Consider the following 12,835-nt stretch of genomic DNA (forward strand, 5'->3'; position numbering starts at 1 on the left):
CGGAGTTGCTAAATGTGAAGGATAGGGAGGGAAAGATAGTTGCAGTGGGAAGTGCTAAGAAAATGACCAAGATGTGTGAGGAGAAATAAGGAAAGATGAAGTGAAAACAGTTGTTAAGATGATGAGAGCATGTAAGGCACCTGGGTTGGATGCCATGCAGAATGTCTGAAAAAAGGAGGTACAGTAATGGTGGACTGGCTGGTGAGGTTATTTAATGTTTGTTTAAGAGAGGGTAGAGTGCCATAAGACTGGAGGAGGGGCCTATATAGTTCCACTTTACAAGGGAAAAGGGGACAAGTGTGAGTGTCGTAGTTTCAGAGGGATCAGCTTATTAAGTGTAGTTGGGAAGGCTTATAGGAGGGTCTTGATTGAGAGGAACAGAGGGAGTAATTGGTGAGGAACAGTGGGTTTAGGAGAGATAGGGGGTTGTGTACTGTAGATCAGATTTTTGTGGTGAGACAGATATGTGAGAAAGCTATAGGAAAAAGTAAGGATGTTTTTTGGGCTTTTATACATACATATACCAAGGCTTTCTCCCCCTTACAAGGGAGGTAGCCAAAAAGAAAAAGGTATAGAAACCATTCCCACCCATTCCATCCCTAAATACACTCCACTCCCCTCCACCCTCCATCCTATCTTGGCACCTCCTGGATGACGGGTCATCCCTGCACCTTGTCCACTGCCCTGGGTCAGAGGCAGTGTCGCAAGACACAGCACATCCACAGCAAAGTCGCTTCATTAAGTCGGCGACCCCCCCCCTCTCTGTTCCCCTATGCAAAAAAGGAGAAGACGGGGAGAAATCCCTTCGGGCTGCGTCAAATTTGGCTCACACGTACTATCTCACCCCCCACGCACCACAACATCATCCACACACAACCACTCTCCACTCACCCCCGCCCCCCAACAGACACTCCCCCCTTCCCCAAAGCCCCCTTCACCCCATCCATCCATCCCATCCCAGGACGCCCCCTCATGTTCATTCCCTCCACATCTGCCTTCCATACCTCCTCCACCAGTCTCCCTCCACTCATTCCCCCCACATGTCCAAACCATCCCAACACTCCCTCATCAACTCAATATCCCAACTCCCCCACCACCCCCGTTCTCCTCCTCATCTCCTCATTTCTCACTCCATCCAGCCCAGCAACCCCCATCACACCCCTCAGACACCTCATCTCAAACACACTCAAACTCCCTCTCTCTTCCTCTCTTATGTTCCATGTTTCTGCCCCACACAGTGCTGTCGGCACAATCACTCCCTCATACAGTCTCCTCTTAGCCTCCATTCCCAAATGTCTATTCCTCATTACAACTTCCAATTCACCATGGCACCCACTTGCTTCTCTCAATCTACATTCTACCTCCACCTCCACTCCACCCCTTCCCGCCACAACTGCACCCAAGCATCCAAAACTATCCACTTCCTCCAGTCGCTCTCCCCCAATGCCCACCTCCAGTCCGCCACCACTTTCACCCCTTGTACATCTTATCACCTTACTTTTACCCACATCCATCCTCAACTTTCTTCCTTCACACACTCTCCCAAACTCTGTCACCAACTTCCCCAATCCCTCCCCCGATCCTGCCACAAGCGCAGTGTCGTCCGCAAACAACAGCTGTCTCACCTCCCACTTTCCTCCATTTTCCCTAAACATCTCCAACCCTCGCACCACCCCACCCATGCACAAGTTGAACAGCCAGGGCGACACAACACATCCCTGACGAAGTCCCACCCCACCTCAAACCAGTCACTCTCTCCACCTCTAATCCTGACACATGCTCCACCACTCTCGCAAAAACTCTTGACAGCTCCTAGAAGCTTTCCTGCTATCCCACACATCTGCAAAACCTCCCACAGTGCCCCTTGTCCACCCTGTTATAAGCCCCTTCCAGATCCACAAAAGCCCAAAAAACATCCTTCCCCTTTCCTATAGCTTTCTCACATATCTGTCTTACCACAAAAATCTGATCCACACAACCTCCACCCGTCCCAAATCCACACTGCTCTCCGCCAACCACCCCCTCCGCTCCTTTCCCAATCCTCCCAATCAGGATCCTCCCACAAGCCCTCCCAACCACACTCAACGAGCCAATCCCCCTGAAACCACCACACTCACACTTGCCCCCCCCCTCTCCTGCAAAGTGGAACTATACAGGCACTCCTCCAGTCCTTCGGCACTCCACCCTCTCTCAAGCAAACACCAAACAACCTCACCAGCCAGTCCACCACCACTGCACCTCCCTTTTTTAGACACTCTGCATGGCATCCATCAAAACAAGGTGCCCTACCTGCTCTCATCACCCCAACAACTGCCCTCACCTCATCTTTCCCTATTTCTCCCCCACCCTCCCCACTCACCTCGATCACCCTCTCAGCACTTCCCACCGCAACTATCCTTCCCTCACCATCCTCCCCCACACCCAGCAACTCCCCAAAAGACTCTACCCATCTTCCACCCACCGCCCTCTCTTCCATTATCATCTCTCCATCTGCACCTCTTACCCCCTCTTCCCCACTGGATTCGCTTCCTCTTCCCCTCCCAACCCCTTTCCAAAACATCTTTTTATTACTTTCAAAATTTCCTGTCACACTCCTACCCCATTTCACATCTGCTCTCCTCTTTGCCTCCCCTACCTTGTGCTTTACTTCTCTTTTCTTTTCTTCGTACCTCTCATATGACTCCCCCGTCCTATCCCGCAACCAATCCGTGAAAGCTCGCCTCTTCCCCCCCCCACAACCCTCCCCGCTTCCCCATCCCACCACTCACCACCCCTCCTTCTATTTCCTCCCGTCCCTCCCGCTCCACACACCATCCCCGCACACCCTGCGACTCCCCCCCCCAAACCATCCCCAGCTCCACTCCATCCTTCACTCCCTCCCACTTCTCTCTCAGCTTCTTCTTGTACTCCTCATTTTCCTTTTCATTTAAAGGGTTCACTCCAAGCACTGTCCCCCTCCTCTCTCTCTTCATCCATCCCCCACTCTCAACCTGCCCTCCACCTTTTATGGATCTGGAAAAGGCCTATGATAGGGTAGACAGGAAGGCACTGTGGGAGGTATTGCAGATATATGGGATAAGAGGAAAGCTGTTAAGAGCAGTCAAGATTTTTTACGAGAGTGGTAGAGCGTGGATTAGAAATGGAGAAAGTGATTGGTTTGAGGTAAATGTGGGACTTTGTCAGGGATGTGTTATGCCGCCTTTGCTGTTCAATTTATACATGGATGGGGTGGTGCGAGAGGTGAATGCAAGGTTAGTGGGTCAGGGATTGGAGGTTGGTTAAAGAAAATGGAAGATAAACCAGTTGTTCGCTGATGACACTGCACTTGTAGCAGGATCAGAGGTGGGATTGAGGAAGTGACAGTTTGGGAAGGTGTGCAAAAGAAAGAAGTTGAAGATAAATGTGGGTAAAAGTAAGGTGATGAGATGTAGAAGGGGAGAGAATGGCAGCAGACTGAAAGTGAGTATTAAGGGAGAGAGACTGGAGGAAGTGGATATTTTTAGATACTTGGATGCGAATGTGGTGGGAAAGGGAGGAGTGGAGGCAGAGGTAGAATGTAGATTGAGAGAAGCGAGTAAATGTCTTGGGGGATTAAAAAGTGTAATGAGAAATAGACATTTGGAAATGGATGGTAAGAGGAGATTGTATGAAGGAGTGATTGTGCCAACAGCACTGTATGGGGCAGAAACATGGAACATAAGAGGGGAGGAGTTTGAATGTGTTTGAGATGAAATGCCTGAGAGATATGGTAGGGGTTACTAGGCTGCATAGAGTGACAAATGAGGAGGAGAATGGGGGTGGAAAGGGAATTGGGAGATAGGGTTGATGAAAGAGTATTAGGATGGTTTGGACACATGGAAAGAATGAGTGAAGAAAGACTAGCAAAAGAGGAGAAGGGGCATTTGGAAAGAGGGGAATGTCTGTTGAGGAAGGATGAGAGGGGACAGAGGATAGGGGTGAATGGAGAATGGTTGTGTATGGATGATGCTGTGATGCATGAGAGGGGGTATGGGGGGTAAGGGAGTATGTGTGAGAAATAGATTGACACAGCCTGAAGGGTTTTCTCCCCGTCTTCTCCTTTTCTGCATGAGGGGACGGAGAGGGGGGGTCACTAATTCAATGAAGTGGCCTTGCTGTGGATGTGCTATGTCTTGCAGTACTGCTTCTGACCCAAGGCAGTGGGCAAGATGCAGGGATGACCCATCATCTAGGAGGTGCCAAGATAAGAGGGTGGAGGGGAGATGAGTATGTTGGGGATGGAATGGGTGGGAGTGGAGTGTCTGCCTTTGTTTTTTGGCTACCTCCCGTGTAAAGGGGAAAAAGCCTTTGGTATGTGTATGTACATTTTTATGTATATGCACTTATATAGACCTTAGTTATCAATATATATATATATATGTGTGTGTGTATTAATGCCAATCCTGTCCTTTGATCAACGTTACCTGCTAGTTCTCTTCCTATCTCCTACTCCACCTGATCACTTTCTCATTTCTCAACCTATCCAGCCATTCAACCCACACCATACATTTTAATCCTCCTTCTCTATAGTAAAGAAGGTACATATTGATTATGCCCTTGCAATTCCTAACAATACAAGAAGAACTGGATGTGATGAGAAAATCATAATAAGTAGAAGGGGAAGAAGAGTTTTCAAGGCAGATTTGCCTTCATGGTATGATACCAAAATACATTTAGTTTTTTGTTTTGACTACATGCATCAATCTTTGGTCCCACAATAGTCATGGGTGGTTGCTTTTTCACAGGTTAGTCATAGCACATAGGGTGAAGGTGACTGCTTAGGCCACAGCTAAGAAAAGCTGAACTTGCGCCCACTAAAATGGGGCCCTACAATGAATGAAAACTACATGTGTGTGTGTTTATATATATATATATATATATATATATATATATATATATATATATATACATATATATACATACATATGTATATATATATATATATATATATATATATATATATATATATATATATATATATATAAAGCCATTTTTTCCCTTGTGAGTGGGTGGCCAAGTCAAGGCAAACTATTAAGATTATTGAAGTTAAATGTGATTTTTATTTTGAATTGTATATGTACATGGTAGCTCCATCATCTCTCCACTGCTAGGGCCACTACAGATCTTAACCTGGCCTAGAGGTAAACATCAAATTAATAAAACTTTCCTTACTGGAGCGAGGAAAATAGACACGATAAAACTTACGTTTAAGAAATTTATGAATGTAGTATAGATTTCAAAAACGTATTTGACAGTGTAATATGTCTCTGGATGCCATAGATATACAAATCTTGCACAGGGGCAAAGATACTGAAGAAGTTGAATTACATCATCCATTATTTCCCGTCACCGGATATATTATTCTTGTTCCTCCGGCCCACACGAGGAAGCAAGCCAAGATCTCCTGCCTTGTAGCTGACCAAGTGACCTTTCCTCCCTCCGTCAGTGCCTGCTGCAGGAGCACCCCCGCCCTTGCTTCGGAGGCCACTCCTCGCCCTCCTCCCCTCCAGACCTCGGCTGCCAATCCGAGGGAACCCGGAATCCGAAGTCGTGCCCTCCGAAGCCTCGATCGAGTCTGCCCGTTCGAGAGATTTCTCGGCCGCCGTCAGGAGGACGACCAGTTGCTCCATGAGAGCCTCAGGCCTCCGGGTTTCAGTGGTTTCCAGGTCCTTCCCTTCGTCGTCCTCTTCGCGGAAGGTGCTCTCTTGAAGGAGGGTCAGAGCAGATCGGACGGTGCTCTCGAGTCGGTTATGGACCAAGTCCGCCTCCCGAAGGTTACTGCAGGTGAGTTCGAGGGCGACGTCCTTCTCCATCACCCGTTCCTTGAGGTGGCTGATCTCGTGCATGGCGAGGTCGAGCTGTGCCTGTTGGACCTTGAGGTCCCGCTGGAGCTTCCCGTTATCCCGCGTCAGGCGGTCGTAGTTTTGCCACACGTGAGCGTGTTCCTCCGCCCGCGTCGTCACCTCCTCCAGGAGCCGGACCTGCCCACCGTAGGCGCATAAATAAATAAGTAAATAAAGTAAATAAATACAAAAAAAAATTAGTAATGCTGTGCCATTAGACATTTTCATTCTGTTATATATATATATATATATATATATATATATATATATATATATATATATATATATATATTTATTTTTTTTTTTTTTTTTTTTTTTTTTTTTTTGCCTCTTGTGAATTTTTTGTTGGGTGGAGGGCGGGATGTAGTGAGTACATTCCGAGGTTGTCCCTCAAGTATAACAGAGGACCAACGGATGTGGTAGTCCTCTTTAATATAACCCAATCAGTCCACGGGCTCCCTCCCGTGCTCCCCTAACCTCAACCAAATAACATCAGCCAACACTAATCATAAAAGCATTATTAAAGCATAAGTCACTTATGATTAATAAACATCTCGCCTGTCTTTCCGAGCGCGCCGTCAGTTTGCCGATTGTGTCCTGCAGGGTACTCTCCCTCATCTGCGATTCCACCAGCGAGTTCCTTAGCTCCTCGTTCTCCTTCTTCAGAAGCCCCAGCCGCTCCCTGAAGACCTGCATCTGCTTGCTCAGAGTCTCGTTCTCGACCAGCGCCCTTCGGGTGGTCGAGTGCATTTCGTTGCGCGCTGCGATGCGCAGGTCCTCCGTGATGCGGGCTACCTTGGCGTCCAGTTCATCGCGCATCTGCACCGCCTCCAGTAGCGACGCGCGCTCCAGCACGCTGACCTGCAGCAGGAACACAGTGGTAATACTGTTGTTTGTTTTTTTATTCCTCTTCTTTTTTTTTCGTTTTATTCGTTTTTATTTTATTGTTTTTTCTTTGAGTTAAAATAAATCTAGTCTATTTTCGTTTACTTTATCTTTTTTATTTTCTTATGTGTTTTCACCTTTTCTCTTTTTTCCTGTATTTCTTATTTCTAATAAAAAATTTCCATATATCTATTAGTTTATATTTGTGTATATGTTCATTGATTTATTTATTTGTTAGTTTGCCTATTTATTTTACTTATGTATTCATTTGTTTGCATACTATTGTACTTGTTTATTTATTTATATATATATTTTTATTTATTTACTTGAAATGTAATTCCTCCAACTCAATGATAACGTTCTTTACAGCTTTTGCTGTGTCCAACATTGGTCAACTTTATTCATTTGAAGAAAACGGACATCAAGTTCCCGTTCTCTCTCGGGCGAACAGGATCGCTGAGCAGTATCCAACACACTAGCGGTTTGAATGGCGGCGGTACTGCATAGTCACGGACAAAACGCCCGGTTATGTGTGAACTCCTCCATTGACATACATTGTAATTGAACCGCCGCAGTTGAAACCGCTTGTGTACAGGGCCTGGGCGTTTTCTACCGCCCTTTGGCGTACTGACCTCTTCCTGGTGTTTGGCCTTGGAGGTCTTGAGCTGGTCCTCGAGGCGGGCCAGCTTGGCCTCGAGCTCGTCCTTGAGGAGTTTGAATTCCTCCAGGCTCTCGAGCTTTCTGGTCAAGGCGATGATCTGGTCCGAGAGGTCGATCCGGGTGTTCTCGGCGTCTTTGGCCAGTTTGGCCAATTTGTTCTGTCGGGAATAGGTCTTTATGAAATAAGAAAATTAGAAAGTGGATGGCGATGATAGGTGTATGCATTATGATTATACATTATGATTTCTTGTAGTCTTCTCCATTTTTACGTTGTGTTATTAAGAAAAATAATGAAATAAAAATCTGAGCTTTAACCAGCCTAGACTAGAATGTGCAGCAAATGGTGCGCTGTTAATAAGGTCGAGAAACTACAAAGAACAATAGGTAGATTGACCCTTAGCCTAGGGGACACACATCTTGTGAAGGGAGATTAGAAATATTGGGCTTGTAAACATTGAAAGAAAGAAGAGAGAGGCGACATGATCACTGGGTTTAGTCAATGAAAATAAGTATATACACATTAAAAAGCTTTCTTATTTTGGTACGGGAAGGCATTCCGTGTAGAAATGTAACCTCGTGGAAAATGTTTGCACAGTTTCAAACCATGAATATATTCCATGCAGCATTTGATAAACAGATTTTGAGATGGGAATACATAAGAGCAGCTCCTTTTTTAATATTACCATGATGTTTATACTTATGTAGCCTACAGTTCAAACAACACAGATTTGCGATTATAATTTTATGTAAGTGAATATGGAGGTTAGAGGTGAAGGAGATGGCGAGAGAGTTGAGTTAGTGTGTTAGTTAAATTGAGATAGAACAAGAATCACTGAAGACAGTACAGTCTACTCTGAAAGTTAGGGGGAAGAGGTGATTTGGAAATTAGTAAAATCACTACACATAATCAACGATTGTTATTGTGACGAGAAAGGGCGGATGGAAGAGACAGTGTGATGACAGATTCCTACAGGTTATGGATTTTGAGAATCTCAAACGACAAAATGGTTGATTAATTTGCCCTCGTACTTCATACAGATCCTTTTCAGCTTGTTTGGCTTTCAGCAGACCGGCAAGACGATTTTGAAGCTCTTCCACCTCATCGCCACGTGACGACAGCCTGGGGAAAAATGTCGACATTATGTTACCCAAGACGCCATAAGCTAACTTCACTTTTTCTTTTTTGTGTGTGTGTGTGTGTGGGGGGGGGGGTTATATATCTAAATTAGCTCTAAACCAAATTACTATGTAGTCGACATGTTTCTTGAGTTATAAATTCGACCAACTAAAACAACATTTAAACTTAGTTATGTAAGACAGAGGGATGTTCATGATTAGATTTGATCTGCCCTCAGATAAAATAACTCGCGATAAAAATAGATGGACTTGGTGGAGCCCGCTCTCCAGGTGCATCTACTTTTCCACGTTATACAAGTATTCTACCTTCCCGTCCTCAATCTATGATCACGTCCTTTGCCAGTACGTCGGTTAATTACATGAATGAACTAATTCAATACTAGTTTAGCTTTTACAGATATAATAGGCCAAAGACGCTGTCATACGATAATTTTCATATCTATACGAATGATATAGGAAAGGGTGACAAATGTTTATTTTGAACATCAACAAAAGATTGACGAATTGGATTGCCGAAATAGTTTAAAGGTATTCATCCTTGATTATTGTAAATAATCACCATCACATCACAAGGAATGGTAACCCTTAAGAGAATAGTTGGGAGGGGCGGAATTATTTCCTGGCCGTTAGATATAGTAGAACAGTATATAAAAGATAATATATGTATTTCTAAATGACTACTAAAGGATAATTTGATCTCCGTAAGGAACAAGTCATAAAGCATTCTGTGACAGAATATTCATTTTCACTAACAAGTGATCTTCAAGTAATTTAATTCATATATATATATATATATATATATATATATATATATATATATATATATATATATATAATATATATATATATATATAATATATATGAATTAAATTACTTGAAGATCACTTGTTAATGAAAATTAATATATATATATATATATATATATATATATATGTGTGTGTGTGTGTGTGTGTGTGTGTGTGTGTGTGTGAATTAAATTACTTGAAGATCACTTGTTAGTGAAAATGAATATTCTGCCACAGAATGCTCTATGACTTGTTCCTTACGGAGATCAAATTATCCCTTAGCAGTCACTTAGAAATATCTAGAAAACCCATTGAGAGCTAGGGGTCCCTCAGAACTGAATCAAATCGCCTGGAGTTAATCAGAAAAGATTATTGAGAAATCCAGTATATAGTTCCTATTTCAAATGGGTTATGTAACTTATGCTCAGACTATCTTATATCACAGAATCGCCTAGGTTACGCTATCTTGTTTGTGTGCGTGCATGTACATACATAATACATGCATACATACATTTGTACATATGTACATACATATAAAACTACATGTGTACATTCATACATACAAACGTTGCAGTTTAATTATAAAGTAAGTCAATGGAGGCGTTCACACGCAACTGCGTAGTTTTTCTTTGGCGATGCGGTACCGCCGCGGTTTCCGCACAGTTCAAACTGTTAGTGTGAACAGGACCTTAGAGGGAACGTGGAGTCGGTTCGTAAACACGTGCTGTCATCAACTTCGTCCCAGAGAAATATTTCTCTGGAGAAGCTTAGAACGAAACCGGTCAGGATTACTCGTAACTCGACCCGTGTCTTCTTTTTTCACCGTATACATACATACATACTTCATGCATGCATACATAATGCATACACACATACATGCATGTATACACATATACGTTCATACATGCATACACACATGCATACACATACATAAACACACATACACATGCATAAGCCCATACACATACATACATGCACACACGCATATATACACATATACGTTCATACATGCATACACATACATAAACACACATACACATGCATAAGCCCATACACATACATACATGCACACACGCATGTATACAGAAAGCATTCTCAATGAAGATTGACCTGCTTTTGAGAAATGTAACAATATCTGTCTTGTCCTTGTAGAGGATCTCCAGCTGTGTTGTGGCCAACGACTCGCTCTCTTCCAGGTTCTTGCATCGCTGGGAGACACGTTCCAGCTTGGTCTCCAATGCCTGCAGGAGGCAGAGGTAAGAGGTACGCATATTGATGGAGAGGGAGAATTTTTTTTTTTTTAATTAATACTTTACTTATTTACAATTTTTGTCATTTAGGTTGGTAATGTATGTAATCCACATTAATAATAGTCTTTGTAACAAACGTGGAATTCACAGGGTAAGACAGTGATACGTTGGAAATCGATTTGAAATTGAGTAATAAAGTCAGAATTCGTGGATTGAAACCCAACGCATCTCCAAGTTTCCCACATTTCAAATTAAAAACTAATTGTCAGAAAGTGTTCTGCCATCGTCAAATAAAATGTCGGTGTTTTGCAGATAGATAAGATTATTGCACCTTCCTTTATTTCAAATAATTTACGGAAATATATGTTTATTTAAGAAGCATCCATTGCATCATAATTTTATTTTTGTGAAATATTCGAAATGCATGTTGGTTGGTATGACGATTTTTTACCACTTATGCTACACAAGCTGTATCCATGTAAATCACCACATTTTGAGTTTTATGGACTTATTATTTTGGATGGATGGGGTGAAAGGGCCTTTGCGTAAGAGGGAAGTATCTATTGACCAAGGAAGGGGAAGGCAGGGGATAGGGGTGAGTGAAGAATGGCTGTGTATGGATGATGTTCTGACGCAGCCTGAAGGCTTTTCTCCCAGTCTTCTGTATTTTCAGCATGAGACGAGGGGGGAAGGGGGTCGCCGTTTAAGTGAAGCGGCCTTGCTGTGGATGCACTGTGTCTTGCTGCATTGCTTCTGATCCAGGACAGTGAGTAGGGAACAGGAAAGACTCCTCATCCACGAGAAGCTAAGATGAGAGGGAGGGAAGGGTGATGGGTGGGAGTGAGTACGTGCCTTTGACTTGGCTACCTCCCGTATAAGGGGGAAGAATCCCTTGGCACATAGATTATTTCCTCCTTATATGTTTTTATTATAATTTTTGTATGCACAAGTTTACCCTGATCCCGTCGACACACGTATTCAAAAACAAAAACGTTATGACGTCACCTGAATCTGATTGAGGTAGAAATGCTTGTCGAGCTCGGAAATCTCATCCTTCTTGTCCTCTGTCTCCTCTTTCTCCTTCCTTCGATCACTCTTCTTGGCCCCCTTTTTGGCCCCCTTCTTGCCCCCTTTCGGCTTCTTGGGACCCATGCAGCACCTCTAGTTGCCCCTACGGGCCGCCACTACCGGTAATGGCTGGTCCCTCTTGATGGAGACGTCCTTAGAATTGCCTGTAGTTGTTGTTGATAATAATGATGATAATAATAATAATGATGATGATGATAATAATAATAATAATAATAATAATAATAATAATAATAATAACAATAATAACAATAATAATAATATATACATACATATACCAAAGGCTCCTCTAGCATGCAGTTACTTCCTCGTTTCTGTGTAGATCAAGGTGAGGACACACAGCCAAATGAAGTACCCAAACGACATATACATATACAAATGTACATATTCGTAAACAAACGTGCATACACGCATACATATTCGTAGATACACCTGTACAGTACACCTCCATGCTATTCCAGTCAGTTATGTTTGACCCTATCGCAAGGAGTTAATTAACTTATCCCGTTAAACCTTCATTAACTTCGTCCGTGCTTAAGGGAGTAGCGGAATAAGATTATTTATCCAGTTATTTCGACTATTTTATTTAGCTGTATTTTGACGACGTTTCTTCTTCCACTTTCCCAAAACGGAAAAAATAACGTAAAATTATTTCATAGCTCTGAAGGAATTACTGGACATATAATAGCGGTAATATTTAGAATAAATAAAATCGTCTGGGCTCAGAATGTGTGGACGGGAATTAAATAACAAGTTGCTTACTTACCTAAAGGATTCCAAGTGCTGACGCGGTTGTCATAGCAACCAGGTCGGATGAGGGATCTAGAGGGAGAACGAATATAAAATACAAGATTATTATTTTTTTTCAGTCATGTTTGAGTTTATTCTCGATTTTACTCTTCTTATTGACCACATTAATTTTTACTTCATGTGGATTTTTTTTCGACTGTGTCAATATTTCACACAAAATAATATTTCTCTTCAACTGGGTCATTTCCTTTTCGGGTCCCTCTCAGTGCGTTTCGGGCGACGCCACGTTTTCCCCCGCTCTATTTTGAATGTGTTTGAGATGAAGTTTCTGTGAAGTATTTCTCCCCGTCTTCTATAATTTTCGCATGAAGGAGCGAGGAGGGAGGATAGCCGTGTAAATGAAACGACCCTACTGTGAATG

The 12,835-nt window shown here is 43.0% G+C and overlaps 1 protein-coding gene across 1 annotated transcript; it reads right to left on the bottom strand.

Moving 5' to 3' along the window:
- Window positions 1-5,354: 5,354 nt before the first annotated feature.
- LOC143022949 (cilia- and flagella-associated protein 157-like) lies at window positions 5,355-11,730 on the bottom strand. Its single transcript, XM_076181370.1, has 6 exons — window positions 11,584-11,730; window positions 10,439-10,569; window positions 8,436-8,526; window positions 7,379-7,564; window positions 6,420-6,722; window positions 5,355-5,999 (listed from the first exon to the last, which is right to left on the bottom strand). The coding sequence occupies exons 1-6, from the start codon at window positions 11,728-11,730 to the stop codon at window positions 5,355-5,357; spliced, it is 1,503 nt and encodes a 500-aa protein (XP_076037485.1).
- Between the last annotated feature and the right edge of the window lie 1,105 nt (window positions 11,731-12,835).

Source organism: Oratosquilla oratoria, unplaced genomic scaffold, assembly GCF_046742065.1.
Source record: "Oratosquilla oratoria isolate Oo_2021 unplaced genomic scaffold, ASM4674206v1 SCAFFOLD239, whole genome shotgun sequence".
Lineage (NCBI taxonomy): Eukaryota > Metazoa > Arthropoda > Malacostraca > Stomatopoda > Squillidae > Oratosquilla > Oratosquilla oratoria.

Bases quoted from the DNA above. Each gene is read 5' to 3' on its own strand.
- LOC143022949 (XM_076181370.1), bottom strand. From the start codon at position 11,730: ATGGGTCCCAAGAAGCCGAAAGGGGGCAAGAAGGGGGCCAAAAAGGGG. The intron at 8,527-10,438 runs GTCAATCTTCAT...ATTTTTCCCCAG, and splicing joins GTTACATTTCTCAAAAGCAG to GCTGTCGTCACGTGGCGATG. The intron at 7,565-8,435 runs GTACGAGGGCAA...TATTCCCGACAG, and splicing joins CTGAAAAGGATCTGTATGAA to AACAAATTGGCCAAACTGGC.